General features: G+C 31.9%; 3 protein-coding genes across 4 annotated transcripts; 2 read left to right on the top strand and 1 right to left on the bottom strand.

Moving 5' to 3' along the window:
• The first annotated feature begins 959 nt into the window (after nt 1-959).
• LOC106776213 (uridine kinase-like protein 3) lies at nt 960-8244 on the top strand. Of its 2 annotated transcripts, none has more exons than XM_014663591.2 (15): nt 960-1090; nt 2198-2364; nt 2780-2871; nt 3383-3452; nt 3933-4045; nt 4284-4380; nt 4840-4919; nt 5223-5417; nt 5520-5603; nt 5677-5737; nt 6443-6503; nt 7281-7374; nt 7457-7529; nt 7647-7729; nt 7813-8244. In XM_014663591.2, the coding sequence occupies exons 2-15, from the start codon at nt 2214-2216 to the stop codon at nt 7990-7992; spliced, it is 1434 nt and encodes a 477-aa protein (XP_014519077.1). In that variant the 5' UTR covers nt 960-1090; nt 2198-2213; the 3' UTR covers nt 7993-8244. The 2 variants fall into 2 exon arrangements, with proteins under 2 accessions (XP_014519077.1, XP_022642394.1); XM_022786673.1 differs by having other exon boundaries at nt 983-1090; nt 2187-2364; nt 7813-7992.
• A 9095-nt stretch (nt 8245-17339) lies between these two features.
• LOC106774751 lies at nt 17340-21656 on the top strand. Its single transcript, XM_014661791.1, has 4 exons — nt 17340-17584; nt 18761-19014; nt 19854-20052; nt 20333-21656. Exons 1-4 carry the CDS (start codon nt 17340-17342, stop codon nt 21654-21656), a joined length of 2022 nt encoding a protein of 673 aa, XP_014517277.1.
• A 775-nt stretch (nt 21657-22431) lies between these two features.
• LOC106774752 (uncharacterized protein At1g08160) lies at nt 22432-23798 on the bottom strand. Its single transcript, XM_014661792.2, has one exon. The coding sequence runs from the start codon at nt 23475-23477 to the stop codon at nt 22713-22715; it is 765 nt and encodes a 254-aa protein (XP_014517278.1). The 5' UTR covers nt 23478-23798; the 3' UTR covers nt 22432-22712.
• Nucleotides 23799-24492: the final 694 nt, after the last annotated feature.

Raw genomic sequence — 24492 nt, forward strand, 5'->3', positions numbered from 1 at the left:
CTATATATTTAACTAAAACATAATATATTTCTTGTTTATTTTTAATTTATCATTTTACGCATTTTTGAACTAAAATATAATTAATATAAATTACATTAATATGTTTAAAAGGTGTGATGAATTACTCGTATATTTACTCAATTTTGTCTTTTGTGATACACAACTTTTTATGATTGGTCTAGTTGCCATGTAGTTACAAGGAGAAATAGTTATGTGAAAGATGTTAAAAACATATTTCGATAATATTTTGCATTTAATTTATTAAGTGAATATAAAAAGTAAGAATTAATGTCTAATAATAGTAAATTAATACTTAACTTGAGATTATTTATAATGTAATCATGATATATGAAAAAAATAATTAGTAGTTTGAAATTATTCCACATTTGCTAAAAAATAATTAATATGATTTTAAGTAACTATTCACGTTTAATTGCAGATTAAAAAATTCACTCAATATGAAAAATTAATTTTGAATTAAAACAACTTTAATAATTTTTATTATTAAATAGAGTTTCATATTGGGTTTTTGTACCCATTTATAATTAAAATGGACTATTTAAACATGATTTGTTCAATTTTAATTAAAATCAATTTTACGAACGCAAATTCAAACTTAATATAAATTAATATAAAATCAACCCAGACAAAACAGAGAAAGGATGAATAGATAAGTTTCAGTTCATCCTCAGAGAAAAAAAAACTTTACAGCAGTATGTCTGTCCATATCCGAATCTTTTAAAAAAGGTAAAAAGTTGTACGATTACAAAAATATGGTAAAATGAAAAAAAAAACGAAAAAATGAATATTTAATTATTTATTTTATTTCTAAATGTTATGAATTTCATGGACAATTGTCATCAGAAAGAGAATAAAATAAAATTTAAATGGTAGGTGAAGGTGGTAATTTTGTGGAAAAAATGGGGTCCATTTGCCAACAACTATTGTATATAAACCAAACCAAAACAAAGGGATTGCATAAAACCTTCATACTTAACTCATCTCTGTCTGTTTGCAGTAAATAACTCACCCTTCTACTGTTTCTGTGCATCTCTTTCCCTCTTTGTCAAATTCTTCCACTCAGCCGCAGGTATGTTAGGAATCAGCATTTGTCTATTTGGTATAATAATTATTGTGTGCATTGGTTGGATTGTTTGGGGTTCAACTTTGATGAATTATGCAACTACAATATTTGCCATTTTTTTTTCTCTTTTTCTTGGATCTGGATTTCGCTGTGGGAAACCTATTAGAGAATTTTGGGCTGTGATGACTGGGGTTTGTCTGTTATACTCAGTGGTGAAGTGGGTAAGCATAAAGTTAGTTTTTTTTTTTATTATTTATTTTTGTTTTATGGTATTTGGTTGTTACTTGCATAGGTAGGTTCTTTATCCTATTTGCCCTCTGTGATGTTTTGTTATTTGATAAGTGAAACTTGAATTATTGCTGGCTACTTTGTTGAAAGGATTTTCATGTGTGGGTGAGCACAGTTTTGTGTTTGATGTATATGCTGGAAAAGTAATATGATGTGTTACTCTTTTCTGGTCCATAATAGACAAGGGCAAAGTGAAAGTGGGATGCACAACTTTATGATATACTTGAGGAATTAGAGGAGCTTAGCCTATTTATAGGGTTCGGGTAGATTTACGAAAATGGTGCTGGGAGGTCTGAGAAACCTTTTGGATTCCCTTGGTGTATACATATATGCTTTGAAAGCCTTAGATAATCTGCAATTACTGAAAATGGTACCAAAATTACCAAGGTCCAAAGATAGTGTACCGGAGAATCTCAATCTGTAATGATAGTGGAAGATAAATGGAATGACATGCTACTTTACTCTACTTTAGTCAGTGCAAAGTCATGATATGCAAAAAAGGAAAAAATGATTTTTAGTCTTCAATCAAAAAATAGTGACTAAAAGTACCAAAGGTTAAAATGGTTGACTTGATCCAATCGTTCACATTTAACAGTTTATGTACAACTTAATATGAATGCTTCTTCAGTTAGTGGCAAACTAAATGAACTCCAATCTTTAATACATTAGTGTGTAAGTATACGTACACTATAAAGTTGGTTAAAAGATGGTGGTTAATCTGTTCACTATATCTACTCATACTAGATTCAGATTAGTCTTGCTGACTTTTATTGTTTCTATTTTCATTTCTCTATGTGTAATTTTTAACTATTAGTTTTTTTTCAGGTATCTCTGCCTGCCAATGGATGCTAAGTCGGCTGTAGAATTAATGGAGTCTTCTAACGAGGTTCATTTTTCTGGATTTCACATGGATGGTTTTGAGCAAAGAAAGGACAGCATAGAACCACCAACAACCTCGGAAACTGACATGTATAAACAACCTTTTGTCATAGGTGTGTTTTCTTGTGTTTCAGAGTAACAAAATCACTTCTGTTAAAGCACAATTTTGTACTAGTTGAAGTACAGAGTTTTTTGACTTGAAACCTGTGTCTTTGTGTGAAAATTGACCTACTCAGGGCAGAAACATGTCTGCTTTGAATATAAATCACAAATTCATCTTGCTGGAGCTATTAAAAATTGACATGAAATTTAGTTACATAGCTTCTGATATGTGGCTTAGTTACGGGATGATACATTTCAACTAATATCGATGTCACATGGTCCTTTTATGCTTTTCATTTTCTGCCAATTAAATTGGACTAGAGCTTTTTCATAGCTCAAGGTGCTAAGTTTGGATACCTTGCCTTCAATTCTTACAGCTTCTCCTTTATCTTAATGATTCTAACTTGCTTATGTTTTATGATGCAGGTGTTGCTGGGGGTGCAGCATCTGGCAAAACAGCAGTTTGTGATATGATCATTCAACAGCTTCATGATCAACGAGTTGTACTTGTTAATCAGGTATTGAATTATTTCTGTTTATACTTCTCAATTATCAAATTGAAAAAATATATTAAAGGGATCATTGAAAACAAACAACCGATTGGTTTCTACATTAGGCCCTATATGCATCCTGTTCTATCCATGATCCGAATCTCTTGGGATTCAGTTTTCCTTTGATATTCAAAAAATTTTAAGGAATGTTTTTATTTCCATTATTGTAAATTTGACCCCATTCACAACAAAATACATCATTTTTGTTTATTTTTATTCTTTTAGTATTTGTCTAAGCTTCTTTCTGACATTTTCTGATATCAAGAGCACACATGTCTCTCTGGCTAATATAGTCAAAATATACTCTTATGTTATTTCTTTGCCAATCATGTCATTGATTATCTCTATTTATTCATTCTATTAGTTATCCCTTTCTTTCAACTTCCTTTTGGGTGGCATGTTGCCAAGTTTGGTCCATACATTTCTTCTTGTGCTTATTTTGATACATTGAGCTTAATAAATATACTATTTATGACAGGATTCCTTTTACCATAGCTTGTCTGAGGAGGAACTTACACGAGTACAGGATTACAACTTTGACCACCCTGGTAGTTCACTTTTTGGTCATTACTGACATTCGTTCATATTAAAGTATAATGGAATGTTCTATGGCCTTGTCTCTTTTATTAACTTGAATTTTTTTTTTTACTTTTGAGAATGAGGATCCAAAACATTTGTTCATTCTCATGTTTTTGTTATTCTAGTAAACTAATTATGAACTCGTCAACTAAAATTACATGCTAGTGAATTAAAACATTATTTAATGATAATGCACTGACAGTGTAAAATAGTTTTACAGTATTATCCAATCACAAATCGTGTTGATATGACTTTTGAGATGTTATTACAAACTTACCACAGTGATTGGATGACATTGTAAATATATTATAGAGTGAACACCTTTTTCTTTCTCTTAAAATGTTTCTGAAAATTGATGGGGTAGCGAGACAATTGAAAACATCGACATTTTAATTTTATTAAAGGAACTGTGTTAATATTCTTGTACTTATGTTTTGATATTGAATCAGATGCTTTTGATACCGAGCAATTGCTTCGCGTTATGGACAAGTTGAAGCATGGTGAAGCAGTAGATATTCCGAAGTATGATTTTAAGACTTACAAGAGTGATGTGTTAAGAAGGGTATATCTCTGGAACTTCTGTTTATATTAGAACTTTTAACCATTTGGTTAAAATGATAAACAACTCAAGATAGACTTAATACTTGTGAAGATGCAAATATCATTCAAAAGAAAAGTTTTCTTCTTTTAGTACAAATTGAAGTATAAAATATATCTATGTGATAATTGAAATGCATATTTTAACTTATAAAAAGTTGTTGTCATTCTCTTTTCATTGTGTTGCTTTAACGTGTTTTCAGGTGAACCCTTCAGATGTCATAATTATAGAAGGCATCCTTGTTTTCCATGATCCACGTGTCCGGGAGTTGATGAATATGAAGATATTTGTTGACACAGGTCCTTTATTATTGTTTTTCCATATTTAACTCTATTTATTTTAAGTTGTGCTGCATCTGTTAATTAAAATGAGATATGTTGTAAGATTAACCTTTTTTCATCTCTTGGAATTAGTTTCTTCCCTTCCCCCTGTAATTCACATTATGATATAGGAAAATTTGTATTCTTCATATTGTTTTATATCATTTAAGAAACTTTGAGGGTTTGGGGCACTATGAGCCTATTTGTTACACTTTGACCCATTTTCATATTGTTACTTTTTTCATTTATTTGTTGGTTCTTTGTTACTTCATTAAATTATTATTGTGTGAATCTCCTAGGTACTTTCTAAGCCTGTATATAAACTTAATGTTTAAAATTGTTAACCATTGAATTCCAACTTGTACTTGTTTTACTTATGTGTCTTTGTTGAAATACTGAGTGAAGCTGTTACTTTACATTTTAAAATGTTCAGTGCAGATGCTGATGTTCGATTGGCAAGAAGGATTAGGCGTGATACTAATGAGAAGGGTCGGGATATTGGAGCAGTTCTTGATCAGGTAGCAACTTTCTACCGCACCATTTGCGTGACATCTTTTGACTATTTCTTAATTCTTTTTCACCTTGCCATATTTACTTCAATGCATGGATTTAGAAATATTACTTTTAGTTTCATGCTGCTGGTTGGTTACTGTGCAAATTCCTTAATATAAAACATATGATTGTATGGAATGAAGTCATTAAGGATTCTTTTTGTTTACAAATATTTTTCAAGCTATGATATCATGCATTAGATTTTCATGGTTATTATTAACCATTTAATGGATATTTTGCAGCTGACTTTTATGTAATACTTATTGCAGTATTCAAAATTTGTGAAGCCAGCTTTTGATGACTTTATTCTTCCAACAAAGAAGTATGCTGATATAATTATACCCCGTGGAGGAGATAATCATGTGGCCATTGATTTGATTGTACAGCATATCCGCACAAAGCTAGGTCAGCATGACCTGTGTAAAATATATCCAAATTTATATGTCATTCAATCAACTTTTCAGGTACCCCTTGATCATGGACATTGTCGGTGATACTGCTTAGTAAACACCAATATTTGATTCTTACTTTTAAGTTAAACCATCATGGTCAATGCTACTCTGCAGATACGGGGTATGCATACGCTGATACGTGATGCTCAAACAACAAAACATGATTTTATATTTTACTCTGATCGGTTGATTCGATTGGTAAGTAAATAAGTTTGTTTTTTGTTTCTGAATTTAATGGCAATATGACATCATAATAATTGAACTTGACCAGGTTGTTGAACATGGTTTGGGGCATCTGCCATTTACAGAAAAACAAGTAGTCACTCCCACTGGTAATCTTATTTATCTTTTTAAATACTTTCCTCGTAAGATTGTTGTGATCTGCACGTTTCTGTGCTATTCTTTTCTTTCTGATCTTTGTGGCAACGGTATTTAGATGGACATTTTTACTTCCGTATCTGGTTTTTTATTGCTGTTGTACATGCTCCGTTCTCTCCTTTGAATGCAAATTGTTGTGGATAAAATGTACATTTGATGTCGAGGTTATCATGTGTTGGTGTATTGTCCCAAATGAGGAATACATAAACTACGAGTGCTTTGCTATATTCTACAAATGGCTATGGCTATAATTTTAGTTTGTCTATTTTCTGGTGTTAGATTTCTGTTATCTTATGCCTTAAATGGTAGCCTTGGCAGAGGTTCTAACATTATTGAAGTTGATTAAAAAATGTCATCATTCGTGTATGCCCTCTAATGATTTTTTTTTATGCCTCCATTTGATATGAAATAATGGTATGATGGCATAATGCTCTACTTCATGAATCAATGTGGAAAGGAGACAACAAATAATTCATTCATTTTGGGTTCTTCAATGTGGGGGAACATTTATTGATGGTGTGAACAAACCAAATTTCTGTCATATTTTGCGTATGTTTCCATGTAGTCGTCATATTTGTTATTTGATTTGTCTAAAACAGTTAGTTTGTTCTCATTAGAACCTTCGTATGGTAACTGTTGATTCTTGTCCTCATGTGCAGGTTCAGTATACACTGGTGTTGATTTTTGTAAAAGGTTGTGCGGTGTCTCTGTAATCAGAAGGTATTAGTCTTGTCCAGAGCTGAAGTATCAAGTCCATTAGATTGAACTTACCTTGTATCTGCATGAGGAATTTTAACAATTCCAAGAAATTGAAATACTTAAATAGTTTGAATTACTCAATTGAGTTCCTTTCATTTCTTAAATAGTTTGTTTGGATATAATAATTGAAATATCTTAGATTTCAATTTTCTTGTTTCGATAAAACAATTTAATTTCTATTTTAAGACAAACTCAACTCTATCCTTGAGCTCAATTGAGTTAGTTCGACCTTTGATTCAAGATGATTTGTATTGACTTTTAGTTCAGGTTATCTCGGCTCGAAATCGAGCCAGATTAACTTGGCTTGACTTTTCTCGGCTTGATTGTTGGTTTGAGTTAACTTAGCTCAACTTTCTTGATAGTCAATTCAGCCCGACTTTCGTTCTAGACTGGCCTGGTTCAACCTTTGTGAGTTGAGTGATAGTGAAGTGAAATTTCAAATTTTTTATACTTTTTTGCTTGTATTTGAAATTCTTCTATTTTGTTAATTTGAAATACCTTCCAAAATTCTTTAAATTTGAATTTCTTTTTATTTTATCTAAACAAGTCATTTTCATTTTAGTGTAAAGAATTTTAAATTCTTCAAATAAATGAATTATCCTTCTAAATTACTTCATCGAAACACAACAGTAGTGTCATTCCTTAAGAAATGGGGTTGATGTGAACTTGTGCCTCTGCAGTTTATAATTTATTAGATTCATGTTCTGTTATCATATAATTAACGTACTCTCATTTCAGTGGGGAGAGCATGGAGAATGCTTTGAGAGCATGCTGCAAAGGTATCAAGATTGGTAAAATTCTAATTCACAGGGAAGGCGACAACGGTCAGCAGGTTTGTCCACTGCATGTATGCTTTAGTACAAATCTCAGTTTCATTTCTTGGCACTGATATCTTATCTTTGATCAACGAGCAGCTAATATATGAAAAGCTGCCAAATGATATCTCAGACAGGCATGTATTACTGTTGGACCCTATACTTGGCACAGGTTTGTCATTCTCTTTTGTTTTGAAGTTGCAAGTATTGCTGCCTATTGCCTCTACATTGATATTTGGTTTTGCTTCTTTTCATTGAATTAGCTTCTTAAACATTTTTCATCCTATAGGTAATTCTGCTGTTCAAGCAATTTCTTTACTCATAAGAAAAGGTGTACCTGAATCCAACATTATATTTCTTAATCTCATATCTGTAAGTGTTGCCAATGTCTATCTCTTTTTCCTCTATTATTGTGTTATTTATATAATTTTAATCCTATCTCTGCATCTTTTCAGGCTCCTAAAGGTGTGCATGTTGTATGCAAAAGTTTTCCAAGAATAAAGATAGTAACATCTGAGATTGAAATCGGTTTGAATGAAGATTTCCGTGTCATACCTGGCATGGGGGAGTTTGGAGATAGGTACTTTGGAACAGATGATGATGATGAAGAACAAATGGTTGTTTCTTCACAGTAGTTATAGTTTGGCAAAATCCATGATAATTTTTTATTACTGTGCTGGGGTCTGAATTTTAGTTCTAAATCAATTTTGACAAGGTTGGACCTTAGATCACCCTTATATTATACTCCTGCTTATTCAAGTTTATGGAAAATTTTACAATATTACCTTTTTACTGCACTCTAGAAATTTTCTTTGAACTTGTGTTGAAATTTGAATACTGAAACCTTACCCTGTATATGTTGAAATTAATCTTATGTTTATTTGATAGATTGCATCTTTGGATACCCAAATCTGGTTTAGCTAAGTTTCTACTGCACATGCATTAGAAATGTATAAATATGTCATATGATTAAGAAATATTTATATAAAGTAGACAGTAACTTCTAGGTTATCTAGATCCTAAGATAAGTAATCAAATATTTAAATTTAAGAAAAAGTAACTCATTGATATGTTTTTCGCAATAATGTAAATGGGTGCAAGTGTTGCCTACAACATTTGCCCGAAATTTATTTATGGCTGTGAAAGTTCTGCAAACAATCTTTTATTTTTCTTACATTTATTTTGACAAATAGTTAATTCGGTATAATATTGATGTATTTTTTTGAACAATAAAAGAAATTATGATTTTATTATATATATTTCTTATTTTATTAATTTTGTTTGAATTTTATTAATAATTAAAATATCTTAGTTTTTAGATATTATTATGTTTGTTTATTAAAATAAAATAATCTTAACATGTAATAAATGTGACACTTCATTTTAACATATTTATGACTATCATAAAATTATCACAAATCTAATAACACAAAAAATCCGATGATAAAATAAATATAAAATTTAGTTATTATAATTATTCAACCTATATTTTTACTTTTTCTTTTTACAACAAAAACTTCAAAAAGAAGTTTGAATGCAAGATTTGAAGTTTTTCAAAAAGTTTTAAATAGTAAAATAGAAGAACTAAGTACTTATCTATGCATCAAACTCTTTACTACTTAACAGTAACGTAATTTCTTCCTCTATTTTCATTGAAGTTGACAAATTCTTTTAAAAAAAGACAAACACAAACCAAACAAAAAAAAAAGTTAAATTTCAAAAGAAATTAGCTATTAAATCAATTAAATAATAGTCATAGTTATATTAACATGTTTATATAATATATATATATATATATATATATATATATATATATATATATAACTTATTTTTAGATTTGATCATGATCTTATTTGCTTTGTAGAATCATTACTAAGTTAGTTTTATATTATTATCATAAGGTTAATCCTTGAATGTCTTAGATTACTAAATCTTAAAACTAGGATTTCCTGTTACAGTATAATCTACTTGTCTCTATTTAGAATAACTTCCTTATTGGATCTCTACATCAATATTTACACTATTGAAATTGTCACCATAAAATCTTCCAAAGAATTCTATGGAACTACGTCGTATATATACATATACATATCTTAATTAATCAGTTCATAACAATCGTCATTATCATTATATGTTCAGTATTTCAAGTGTAAAATCATTTTATAATATTTTGGAAACAACAACCACATAATAACACAATTTTCTTCAGAGCATCTCGGTATACATACTAGGCAGGAAAAACAATTTGGAAACCCTCACCAACAACTCGAAAAGGTTCCAAAACCCTAAAAATGACCTAAACAAACATCCAAAATTGATATCCAGAATCCCAAGTTTGAGATCCCAAACAACTTAGTTATTACCAGAAAACCTAGATTTACTAGACTATTATCATCATACGCTTATTGTAACACCTCTTCTTGGAGTTTCATAGGAAAAATTTTCAAAAATATTCTTTCACAAGAGAATAATTTCTCATACCATTACCAAGTCGAGTAAAATAAAAACCTTACAATACTAAATTCATTTCAAAATAAAACTGAAAGTCTTTTAAAAGTACACTACAGAAACAACACTATTCTTAATAAAAATTACATTTTAAACTTTCCAGAAGTTTTCCATAGTATCTCCTCGCTCTAACCGTTGTACCTAAAATAATATTTGTTCTTGTATAACAACATGAGTTATACGATCATTGCACAAACACAAACATAAATAAGTAGGGTGAGCTAATCAAAACAACACCGCATGAACATATAAAACAATAAAATTCATCCAATCTCAATTTGTTTCACAAATCAATCCTACCTCATTACCTCTATTATGGTAATGTTTAATATTTATGTCATTCTTCTGTAATCCATCGTCACACTAATCCTACTTACCAAAGTAGTGTCCGACTCCAAACCTTCCCTTTATCCTTCCCTTAACATATCATTATATCACATTCAAAACAAGCCACTAATTCAAATCGAGTGTCACATCAACAACCATGTCTTAGCACCCAAACTGTTATATGATGTGCCACTTTGCACTACTCTATTCAAGGGCTTCACTAGACAAGTATATTTTTCCAAACAATAAATCATGTCACTTTCCACCATTCTATTTAAGTGCTTCATTGAACAAGTATTTTTTTAATCTAAGAAATCACGTCTCTTTCATCACTCTTTTCAAGAGCTTCACTGGATCAGTACATGAGTTATGTCACCTCTCATCATTCTATTCAAGAGCTTCTCTGGACAAATATACATTATCATATCAATATGAGGTGTTACTTTCCATCACTCTTGTAAGAACTTTCTCAGACCAATGCGTAGTGTCACCTCCCAAACGCATCTAACAACCCAAAAAACATTCTTAAGACTAACTACCCATTGTGACACCACGACTACCCTTAAATCAAGACCAAAAGTTTTTAGCAATAAGTAAGACTACTCAAGTCTTAAATGGAATAGAAACAGAATTCTAACATTCAACTTATTCAATAGACAATTCTCACAGGATTTCGCTTGTAAAACCACCCACTTCTAAACCATTCCTCAACCAACTCTTAATCTATTAATAAACCAAATATCCAACAATAAGATGATCTACCAATGTAGAATTTCTCAGCAAAAATAATCACATAATAAACAATTAGAAACCAACATTTATCATACCACACCATCAATTTCAACAAGTTGCACAACACACTATCATACAACTCAAGCTCAAATTCAACCATCACCCCATACAATTGCAACATACCAAAATAGTTCAACAAGTTACTCAAAATTTAAAAGAAAACGAGGCATTTAACTTTCCTTACTAACAAGTGACCAAACCGCTCTAAAGAGCCTAAAACAACCCAAATGCACAGGAAGTCAAATATGGTCTTACGAAGCACTGAATCATGATGAGGATACACTGTTAGGGTCATTGATCAACATATACTTAAATTGAAGACTCAAAAGACACATGCAAGCTAAACGAGGTCCACATGCAACAAATATAAGAAAAGATAAAAAAAAATGGTTGAAAACTCAACTTACTCAAATAGAGAAACTTATCGATCTAGATTGAAGATCTTGTCACAAGAATCAATTCTACTCGATTCTTCAATCAGATAAACAAGAAGGAAGAACCTTTAGAAAAAAGTCAAAAAACTATAAAAAAAGTAATTTGGAAAAAGACAGTATATTTTTTTTTAAAAAAAATTCATAACGAAACTATTTATATTAAAATAATTTAATATTAAAATAATTGAGTTTTACTATTTTTAAACCACTAATCACTTTTAATATATATATATATATATATATAATAATTATCTTTAAAAGTACTTTTTTTTACTATGATTTTGTAAAAGTAAAAATCTTTTAGGTTGATTGTATATATTAAGGTTAATTGTTTTATAATGAAAATAACAATTCCTGAAAGAATATATACATGTACATTGATATTAATTATTTAAAATTAATGGAATTAAAATTATTAAATTAAAAGTGTAATTTATTATTACATTATGAAAGAAATATATTAACAGTTGCCGTAGTAGATGGAGTGTTATCTTATATTTACTATAATTTATTTACAAGTAAATGAACAGAAATTTTAACGTACGTAAAAAATGTTTTGTTTTTTTATCATTTATCGTTAGTTTGTTAGTTTTGTTAATAAAAAAGGGTCAATGTTATATACGAAAAAAATTAGTTACATTAGAATTTATTATTATCTATTATCATATAATATCATGCCGTCTTGTAAATAAACATGTATTATTAGTAAAACTTATACTATAAAATTATAAAACTAATCTAAACCATTGCTTAAAAGTTGATTTTATTTGGTTCAATATTTAAATGAAATTGTTTATGATTTTTATTTTACATTTAGGATTCAAAATTTTCAAAAAAAATTCAAACTAAATTACTTACACATATATCCAACCACGTTGTAAGCTTTTTTCTTGTGCCATCTTCTCGATTCTTCCTTTAAGTGATTTTCTATTTAAAAGCTTTTAAGATATTTGTTCGACTGAGTTTTTGGTCTTGAATCTTGTGTCTTCTCTTTCTTATGAAGCAGTCGTTGGTTAAAGTCAACTTATCAGAGCATTACATGTTTTTGCAGTACTTTTCTTGAAGTAGGTGTTAATTTCTTTCATACACTTTTTATGAAGAAAACATTTTGTGAATGTCTCTTTTATCTTTAACGTCAACTTCTAATATATGTCTTATCTTTTATTACTTTTGTTGTTTTTGAACATTAAACATTTAATGAAATTTAATGCTTTTTCAGGACAACAAAGTGTCTTTTCTATTTTCTACCGTTGAGGCGTTTATCAATAAAGCTTTTTCTAAGATACCAAGTGTTGAGTTGGATCTTCATCATTGGATGATGTAAAGATTTTGGCTCATGGTATCATCTAGGCTGGTGTAAATGCTTTTTGGAATTGCCTTTTAGGGCTTGAGCGTTTAACATGTTTCTTTCTTTCTTAAATTTTTTTAGGATTATAGAGAGTTTGGTCAGAGACATTGTCTCGACATCTTTTTGCTTCTTGAGAGTTTAACTAAATACCCTCGGGTACAAATAGGTTTTACACGTTTAGGCTAACTCTCTTTTGACTCTTTGACTTGTTTTCATACGTGTTTTTCTAAGGCTTTTCTATGTTGATGGGTGATTTGGGAATCTTGTTTCTAGCATTTGTGTTTCTCTTTATCCAGTTATTTGGACTTAGGTATTTTCAGATTCTCATCTTGTTTAATGTTACTCGATTAAACTTCAAAACATTAGAGTGTCTAGACGTGTAGACGATTTTGTCTTAACATCATGGATTAGAGCCTATCCTAGCGAGATTCATGATTTGTTGGACATATTGTTTCACTCACTATCGGGTCGCTATCTAGTGCAGAAGCATAATATAGAACTATGACATCAACCACTTATGAGCTTGTTTGACTTAAATAATTGTTTAGAGAGTTATAATTTGGAGATGTCACTTAAATGACGTTTATATGTGACAATTATGCTACTCTTCATATTATTTTTAATCCTATCTCTCATGAAAGGACCAAACACATTGAGATTGACTGTCATTTCATTTGAGAGAAGATTCTATATGAAGACATTGAGACTGAGTTCGTTAATTTAAGTGAGCAGTTAATAAATATTTTCATTATATTTTTACTGAAATTGAGAATTGATTATATTTGTAACAAACCTAATATATACAATTTGTATGCATAAGATTGAAAAGAATATTAAATATATTATTTTTATCTTTAATTTATTTATTTATATTTTTTATTATAAATAAAGCATAAAAAAATTACTCTCATACATAATTTTTTATTATATTCAACAATATAAAAAAAGAAAAAAAAAACTAATTATTTTAATTTATATCCAAGGCATTTCTTCCACGCAAAAATACTTTGAGCAAGTTCCATGATGTCCACGTTTAAATTCTCACGAGGCACTAAAAAGAGAAGATTTTTTTTCATTATTCTCCCCCATTTTCTTTTCCTTCAGAATCAATATTATGATGTAATAAAAGCTTCCCACTTTTGTTATTTTGATTATTTTAATTACATAGAAAACCTTTCATAAGCAGGATTAGTGATATAATTCACTTTCTTTGGATAACAGTGGGAAATCATTTTTCATGAGTTGGTTAACAAGACATCCAAATCATGTTTATATAATTTTAGGGTGTTACAAAAGAATTGTAATTTTAACTTTAATGTTAATGGTATGATAAATAAATATAAATTACTAAGAGTTAGAAATATGTATAGTATGAACTGTAAAATGATCACTCCTTAAAGCCAAATTCCAATTCAGTTTTTGAAAAAAGAAAAAAGTAAAAAAAATAATATGAACACTACAAATCAGAACTTACTATATATTTTTGCATATTTTTCAAAGGAAAATGATACTTTGACAACTTGAGATTGACAAATTTTTTACACCAATGACGTGTCAGCTTCCTATTGGTTCACCTTTTTGAAAAAAAAAATAAAATTGAAATGACGTGGATTAGTTGTGGGCACGGGCAGAAAATGGAAGCAAAGATTTTCTAAAATTCAAATTTCATTTTCAGAATGTGAGAAACAAACCCTAGTGAGAGAAAGTCTCTCTCCAGCGTCATTCGTTCCCCTTGCCACCGTCGTTCGCCGTTGAACGGCCACCGGCGCCGATCATCTTCGCGGCTCTTCCCACCGACCATCTTCGCGGCTCTTTCCACCGATCATCTTCGCGTATCGTCCAGCATCAGTCGTCCCCTGTCCCGTTTGCACCGTCGACGACCCAAGGGCTCTGCCAGCGCCGGTCCCGATAACGGTCCCCTCCGTGCTATCTCCTTCCGCCGGCTTGGCTTGTTTTCTCATTCCGCCGTCTTACCGTTGCTTTCTCAAAGGTATTTAAGGTTTTTCTCTTTAGTTTTTAGTAATTTTTTTGTATACATGGAAATGTTTGCTTGTACTGGCTTGCTTCTTGATCAAGTGTGAGATATGTTCATCATGGAAATTTGAAAGCAATATTGATGTTGTTAACTGTTGATGATTTAATTTGGAATTGTGAGGAAATTATAACAGCATAATGTTGAGGTCCTTAGGAAATTATTAATAAGAATTTATTGCGAAAGAACCTCTTAAGTGTTTAATACTTTCTGTTGAAAGAGATTCCATAAGACTAAAGTCCTTGACAATCGTGTTTGCAACTTGAAATGCTAAAATACCAATTTCATTCCCCTTCATCACAGAACCAGATACAAACCCTCCACCACCTAAATTTGTGATGCTGCTACCAAGAGTGTCCAAAACATAGCTTCAATTTTACCCTCATGTTTAGTCTACTGAAAGTATAGGAACACTATAACAAAGATTAAGAATGTTTGGCAAGGTTAAATTAAAAAATGAGGGAAACAGACGAAGAATGTTATGTGACAATAGAAGAAAGTACTTCAATTTCAACCAAAAACAGAATACTAGTCCACTTGATTCATTAAATTTAGGACATTAGTCACTCAAACTTTTATTTTTCTCTTATTATTTCCTTGATACTTTTGTATAAAGTTTTGTATTTCATAGTCTTCAATTTTTCCTTGACAACAACAAAGCCATTGGTGGACAACAACAAAATCCAAGAAATACTTGACAAACTTGTGCGTCCTTCCCACGAAGTTGCTGTTAAAGATATTGACGTCAAAGAATTTGCAAAAGACAACCAAACCAAGGAAACAACAGATGCGAAGAACTGCTCATCGAAACCCACAAAGACACGCATTGATCGAAATTCACCTTGAGGGAAGGAATAATAAATATTAATTACGCTACTAATGTTTTCTTTTCTTCATGTAGTATTGTGCAACATGTATTATAATTTCCTTGAATTAGTCCATTAATATATTTTTGTTATTTGACTTCCTTTCATATAGTGTTATTATATATCATTCAAATTATTGTTCAAAATAATCCTGTAGGAACAAAAGTGGTAGCAAAGGCATTATAAGTGGGTAGTGAAGGTTTACTTTTGGCACGACCACAGCCTCTATGAATCTGCCATTTATATTCAAAATGCATACTGTATTTTGAACCAATTATATTGAATAAAATTCATTACGTATCATTTAATAAACCATTTATATTAAATTGCATTCCCAAGGAAACGTTTTTGTTTAAATTCATGGTCAATGAAAGAAAGTGGTTGCAAAGGCATTAGAAGTGGGTAGTTTAGGCTTACTTTTTACACGAGGATGACATCTTTTATTCTCTCATTTGTTTTCAAAATTCATACTTTATTGGTAAGCAATTATATTAATTAAAATTCATTAACTATCATTTAATAACACATTTATATCGAATTGCATCTNAAGGAAANGTTTTTGTTTAAATTCATGGTGCATGAAAGAAAGTGGTATCAAAGACATTCAAAGTGGGTAGTTTAGGTGAACTTTTTACACGACATGGCCATCTTTGATGCCATTTGTTTTCAAAATTCATACTTNATTGTTAAGCACTTATATTGAATAAAATTCATTAAGTATCATTTAATAACACACTTATATCGAATTGCATCATCAAGGAAACGTTTTTGTTTAAATTAATGGTCAATGAAAGAAAGTGGTAGCAAAGACANTAAAAGTGAGTAGTTTAGGCTTACTTTTTACACGAGGAGGACATCTTTCATTCTCCCATTTGTTTTCAAAATTCATACTTTATTGGTAAACAATTATATTAATTAAAATTCATTAACTATCATTTAATAACACATTTATATCGAATTCCATCCGAAAGAAATGTTTTTATTTAAATTCATGGTGCATGAAAGAAAGTGGTAGCAAAGACATTCAAAGTGGGTAGTTTAGGCTTACTTTTTACACGACATGGGCATCTTTGATTCTGCCATTTGTTTTCAAAATCCATACTTTATTGTTAAGCAATTATTGTCAATAAAATTCATTAAACATTATTTAATAACACATTATTATCGAATTTAATCCCCAACGAAACGTTTTTGTTTGAATTGATGAACCATGACAGGAAGTGGTACCAAAGGCATTATAACTGGCTCAGTAAAAAAAAAAGACACCGAACTATTATCTTATTTATACGACCATGATGCAACAAATATGTACAATAATGGTCAGAAAATCAAGGAAATACGAAGAACTTAGTACTTGTACAATAACTATCATTCAGAGCTATATAACCTGAAACTGTTTCCACTGACCAATTCTATAATAAATAAGAATATCACGAAATTCAACTAAAAATTCAACTAGTTAGATAGTGCTAGTTAGCCAAACTCATCTCCCAACAAATTCAACGAAAAATTTCACTTAAAACAACACTTATAGGATTCTGCAGAAATGTTACAAGCATAAAAACAGTCAAATGGTGGTTTTCAAAACAATGATATGTAAAATTGAAGCTATGTACTCAGATATTTGTATTTCAGGTCTCAGAGGTCAGTTTACGCCTGGGTAGAGCTGGTATTGATGTTTTTGACACTCTTGGTTGGTGGTGGAGGGTTTGTATCTGATGCTATCATTAAGGGGAATGAAATTGGTATTTTAGCATTTCAAGTTCCAATCACGATTGTCAAGGGCTTTAGTCTTATGAAATCTCTTTCAGAAAAAAGTATTAAACACTTAAAAGAAGAGGTTCTTCCATTAAGGAGTGTGCAAGATTTGGTGTCAAAGGATATGGATGAACTTCTCAGAACTGTTGCTGCTCATAAGAGGTAACTATTGAATTTAGTCAAATTCCTAACAAGGGGCCTTCCTGACCAGGACAACTTCCAACTGTTAGTTTACCACAACTTTATACATCCCAAACTCAGTGGCACAACTTGGACCGATACTTTGAGAAGTAATATAAATTGTACTCACTCAATTCATCTACATATTTAGTCTTTCANGTTAACAAATTTTATCATTTCGAATTTTCATTCTGACCCATCTTTTGGCAAACTTTAGAATTAGCAAAGAACATAGTTCTACAAGACAATCAAAGGAGGAGGCTGGATTACTAATGCAACAGTTGATGAGATTGGTTCAGTTTACAGTTGTACTAAGCTGGTTTTGCAATAAAAAAAACTGATGTTGTACTAATATAGTTCACTAACGGTTCTAAGGTTCGAAAGTGTATCACACACGACTATGGTTAAGGAATGAGCTTATGAACTAAAGCTATACATCCAAATAGTATTATGCCCCAACGCATTTCCAACACATATTTGAAGGGCTCTCTTAGTAATTGATTTTGGATAGGTTGTACTTCAATTTTTTTTATTCCAAACCACATTTAACAGATCTCATTACAACAATTTCAGATAGGTTTTAATTCAAATTACCACCTTCAAATTAGCAAGCCAAGCCGGCGGAAGTAGACAGCACAAAGGGGGGACTGTTATCGGGACTGGCGCTGGCAGAGCCCTTGGGTAGTCGACGGTGCAAACGGGACGGGGGACGACTGACGTTGTACGAAACGCAAAAATGATCGGTGGAAAGAGCCGCGAAGATGGTCGGTGGGAAGAGCCGCGAAGATGATCGGCGCCGGTGGCCGTTCAACGGCGAATGATGGTGGCAAAGGGGATGAGTGACGCTGGAGGGAGACTTTCTCTCACTAGGGTTTGTTTCTCACATTCTGAAAATGAAATTTGAATTTAAGAAAATCTTTGCTTCCATTTTCTGCCCGTGCCCACAACTAATCCACGTCATTTCAATTTTATTTTTTTTTAAAAAGGTGAACCAATAGAAAACTGACACATCATTGGTGTCAAAAATTTGTCAATCTCAAGTTGTCAAAGTATCATTTTCCTTTTTGAAATTGTGAAAGAATAACTTTATTGTGCAATTATCATGAAAGAGTAGAAAGAGAAATTACTCTTACTTTGCATTTTGCCAGACTCTTGCAGTTACATTCTCCAGCAGTATTCTCCAACTGTTGTCAGACTCTTGCACTTCCATTTTCAAAACATGAAGGAATCAAAGACGCAACAATGGCAAACTATTCAAGAAGATGAAGAAGATAATGTAAAATGGGTAACCCACTATTCCAGTGATCACCAAATATTGTTGGTGGGAGAGGGTGATTTCTCTTTCTCTCTTTCCCTGGCCAGATCTTTTGGCTCTGCTGCCAACATTGTCGCTTCCTCTCTCAACTCCTACGGTCTCTCTCTCTCTCTCATACCCTTCAGTTATTGTTAGTGCTTTTAGCTTGCACAGCAAGTTTCCTAGATAAAGTTTCAATCTTGCTGAGAAATGCATGAGGAAATAGTTTAAGTTTTCCTCTTTAAAATATTATGTGTGTTGGGATTTGATCATATGTGGTTCTTCTTTCTGTTTGTCATAATTGTTATTCATAAAGTAACATTTGTTATTCATAAAGTAACCCTAGTGTGTTTTTATTTTTGTTTTATGATATTATTACTGTTTTTATTTGGTTGTTTTGAAGATGATGGAAAGTAGTTTCTTGTTGATACTTTTTAAATTTGTTAACAATTTGTGTAGCATTTTTGTGGCTTTCCATGATATTACATTATCTAAAAACCTAGACTCCAAGGCTAACATTGCAGATTCAAACGAGATTGTTGCAGCTGGGACAGGTTGATATATTTTATCTTATCACTGGGAAGTCAGTGCGGTGGTTATTTTAGTACAATGAAGACATTTTTCATTTTGTCCCTTTTTGGAAGTGAAGCCATTTTCATTTTTGGTTTGGATTGGTTAAATACTTTCATATTGTAAGTTATTTTGACTTTTAGGAATGATCTGTTTGGAGTTTTGTCCTTTTTCAAAGCTTTCTGCCATGTTCTCATTCTCCACAATTTGGGGAAGTGTTGCTTATGTTTTTAATGTTTCGTTCATTCTCTCTATCTGTCTATTTTGCTGCTCTTGTTTCGATTGTATTTGCTAGGACAATGTGGAAAGCTGATTAATGAAAATAAGGGTACATTTTAGAGTCGCATAGCTCACTAGTTCAAAATCCAAATGATCTCTCACATGTAGATAATGTTACCAAGATGTACAAGAAGGCAAAGTCAAATTTAGATGAATTGCACAAGCTGGGAGCATTCTTATTACATGGAGTTGATGCAACCAATATGAAGCTTCATCCAGATTTAAAAATGCGAAGGTTTGATCGAGTCATATTCAACTTTCCTCACGCTGGCTTTCATGGGAGGGAAGATAACTCGTCGCTGATTAAGTGAGTTTTCTAGTATTTTTGTATTTTATTCTTGGTTCTTCTTTGCTGATATTAGACTAAGATAAGAAGAAATATATATAGTGTAAAAGTTTAGCATGCTTCTCTCTTCTCTGTGGAAGGCTGGAAATGAGAGCTTGAATTTCATGTTTTTGCAGAATTGCTGGTTTGTATTTTCTGTTGTGTTAGATTTCTTTGTTTGTGAAAAATGGTTTTTAAGTTTCACATCCTTATCAACCATCCACTTGATTGCATTCAGTTTCCTGTGTTCTTGAATTTACAGGATGCATAAAGCCCTTGTGCATGGATTCTTCAACAATGCAAGTCGCATGCTTCGAGCCAATGGTGAAATACATATCAGTCATAAAACTACANAACCTTTTAGCTACTGGNACATTGAGAATCTTGCTGNACAATGCTTTTTGACGTTGNTTGAGNGTTCTGACTTCAANANANAAGATTACCCNGGTTACAATAATAAGAGAGGTGATGGCTATAGATGTGATGAACCCTTTCCACTTGGTAAGTGCTGCACATACAAGTTTGTCTACATCCCTGAAGGTAAGAGAAAGCGTTCGAAGATAAAACGAATGATGGTTCCTAGACACAACAGAAATCTCCCAATTGAAGAGATTGAGTATGCTGTGGAGCAATTACCAACTTCAGCTCATTTCAATTATTGCCCTACAGCAAGTCACTTTCTAAAACTGAAAGAAGAGACATTATTCACTGGGGTTCACTCAAGTAACATGACAGAAGTGCATGGAAGAGGTTCTCCTCCCTGTGGTTATTCTTCTCTTGGTATGAGTCGAGGCCCTCCAAGAACATTTCAACCATGGCCAGCTTCTGCTAATGTTAGATGCTCTCTGACAGATCATATTAGAACAATGGAAACTGTTCCAGAACCACTGTATACTCGAAGAACATTGCAACCAATGGAGGAATGGCAATCTCTGCAATCAGGGCCAACATCTGCTCATATCAGATACTCTTTGACAGATCACTTTAGAACAATGAAAACTGTTCCAGAACCACGGTATACTCGAAGAACCTTTCAACCAATGGAGGAATGGCAATCTTTGCAACCATGGCCAGCATCTGCTAATCTCACATACTCTCTGACAGATCATATTAGAACAATGGAAATTGTTCCAGAACCACTGTATGCTCGAAGAACATGGCAACCAATGGAGCCATTGCAATCTTTTCAACCAGGGCCAACATCTGCTAATATCAGATACTCTCTTACAGATCATATTAGAAAAATGGAAACTGTTCCCGAGCCACTGTATACTCGAAGAACAGTGCAACCACTGCAGCACTTGCAATCTTTGCTCCCAACATCAACCGATGTCGGATTCTCTATGATAGATCATGGTAGAACAATGGAGGCTATTCGTGTATCACCTGATGCTAGAAATGAAGGGTACTGGGTTAATGGTGGCAGGTCGATTTATTTTGGAGAAGAACATGGTAGAACAGTGCATACTTCTCCCTTATCACATGGTGATAAAAATGAAGGCTATTATCAGGTCTATGGTCGCTGCTCAAATGATTGGCAGCAGGATCATTGCAGAACAACAAATTTAGAGTGGAAGTTGTCTTGATGGAGTAAGTTATGACTTTGACAGACTTAGAATTGCTGAAGTGCCTGGGAGGAGTTTTCAGAGTGAGCTTCACCGATTGAATATTTTGATGTCAGAGAGAAGGGTCATTGTGCAGTCCTGATCATTCAGTCAACATTGGAAAGTGCAGTAAAGGAATTTCACTACCAGTTACACTGTTTTATTATTATTTTTTTTTTGTTTCTTCTGGCTGTTTAAAGCCTCTTTTATTCAAGTGCTTGCTGAAGCTGGTATAATTTTGTCATTGACATTTTCCATTTGTTTACCTTTTGGAGTATTGACTTTATGCAATCAAGAAATGTTTACTTTGCTATCCAATTATATAATTTATTTTAGATAAGTATAAAATTTGTATAGTGTTTGATAATAAAAATTTCACAAAATCATAGATTTTGAATAATAGTTTTTATTTTCTAAGAAATATAAAATTAGAGTTTTTATATGAATTGAATTCCTTCAACTGGTTCAGTTATGAGTAGTCATCAATTTTATTCAGCCTGTACTTCAAGATTTGAATTTCGAAAACCATGTCACGCTTTCATTTGTTATTTGGGCGTGTTTTCTTTTTCCTTTGTGTTCTTAAGAGACTTTAAGGTTATCTTCATAAGGGAAATGTGGTAATACTGTGCTTCTTCATGATAAAGAAAATAAGAATGATACTCAAATGAAAGTTTATCTTGATACTGAAAAGTCGCTCGCACCATGTTATGCGTGTTGGAATGAATTCAGATCTTACTTTACTGAGTGAAATAGGAATCTATCAAATCATGTTCTCCAGCTGCAATCTTTGTGAAATTTGTTTACATTATCATCCAATCATTCAGTTCTATGACAGCAATTCTAAAAATCATAAATATCCTGATTTGTAATCTATTTACAATGTTCTATATCAACAACATGTAAAAATTAAACTGTTTCTTATCTATCAAGTAGATTCCAGACTTCCTTTTTAGCTCACTGGTATGGTATCAGTACAAGTTATATATGAAACCAAACATAGAAAGCAATAAACAAGCATAAAAATTCTACCCTTTACTTTCATCTCTTGGTGATGCACTTCCTAGCCACCAAGACACCAGTTGGTGGAGCAGTCATCTCTATCTGGCATCTGCTATGCAACCAGTAAGACAAGTGGAATAACCCCATAGTTACTCTCACTTTAAAGGTTCCTCTCACATTGTACTTGACCATGTTACTTTGCACCTGTCCTTTAAGGTTCACACCAAGATCCTTAGGCAAAAACACCAAGCTGGATATGAAGTGCAGTGATTCCAACCTGCTCTCCCTTCTCCTCTGAGTAAAGGGCTGAATAGACTGTGTTGATATGATGCTGTCTGAGAAGAAAAGTTCAACATCCAAGGACTCAAACCTCACATCAATCTTCCTATTGGGGTTGGTGATGTTTGCAAGGAGGGTGAAATCACCATTGAAGTATTCTGGTGAGTCAAAGTACACTGAATTAAGGTTTGCATTGGGGATGTCAAAAGTGGGGTTCCTTGGTTTGATGCCTAGGAAGATGATCAAAGTTGCAACTCCAAAGAAGATAAGCACAAGGCTGAATATGAGACACAACACTGCAGCAAACCATATGATGGGGTTGGTCCTTTGAAATGGAGGCTGCCTTAGTGGTGGTGGTGGTGGTGGCCTAATTGACTTTGTTGCAACATAATTTGGTGCTTCTGGTTCCTGAGAATGTTGTTTGACGGGCTGTTTTGATATGACAATTTGATCAGGAGACACTTGCTTGGTTTGTTTTCTTGTGGCTAGGGGTGGTGGAGGAGGTGGTGGTGGAAGGGCAAGCATGATTCAGAATGAGTAGAAGCTGCTAGAAATTTTCACACTTCCCTCAGACAAACAAACAAACAGTATGTGTGTAGAGATCAAGATCATGACTGGTTTCTATATATTTATTGTTCTGAGTGGACTGATGGGTTAAGGAAAGTGAAGAAGGATAAAGAAGCTTTTAATTTAGTAGTGGGGACAATGTGGTTTTACTTTTTCTAGGTATTGACAAAAGTAAGGAACATTAAGAACAAAAGTGGAGCTGCATTGAGATTTGGATTTTGAATGTTTGTGGTATTCGTACGTGCTAAGATTTGAGAAAGTTCTGAACAATGTGTTGTAGGAATGAGAAAATGTCCTAAACCTATCGAATCCAATTCAACCGTAGAAAATTTGAATATACAATAGGTTATTGATAAAGAAAAACTTCATTTAACAACATTTTTTTAACAACTTTTTGAGAACACATACTTGGCAATTAATGATTGGTCCGTTTTAAATATTTTTTAAACATAAATTCAAATAGACCAATAAAATGATGACACGTGTTCCGTTGTCAAAAAATGTTGTCAAAAAGTATTGTTAAAATTATCATTGTCCGATTGGTAATTTGATAAAGTGAGATAAATAAAATGGATAATTATGGTTGAATTTTAAATAAAATGTTATAATTTTATGAATATCCGAATTTATAATATAATATTGTAAAAGTATTTAAATTTAAAATTTTACCTTTAATATAATATTAATCTTACTTTCTTAGTAAAAAGAAGAAGAATATCTTAAGAGTTTCGATGATGATGATTTATGGACAAATGTTTAAGAGTTAAAAATATTTGGTTTAAAGAATATATTAAAAACATAATAATTTAATTGTTGAACTTTTGTAGTGTGTATTGTATTTAAAATTAATAGATAAGAATCAATAAGTAGAATCCAAATAACAAAACACTTAAGAAAAAATTTATTATTCTAAAAACTTTTATGGTAATAGATTATCTTAATCAAATTTTGAAACACTAAAAGCTTGGTGGTA

This window comes from Vigna radiata, chromosome 10, assembly GCF_000741045.1.
Source record: "Vigna radiata var. radiata cultivar VC1973A chromosome 10, Vradiata_ver6, whole genome shotgun sequence".
Lineage (NCBI taxonomy): Eukaryota > Viridiplantae > Streptophyta > Magnoliopsida > Fabales > Fabaceae > Vigna > Vigna radiata.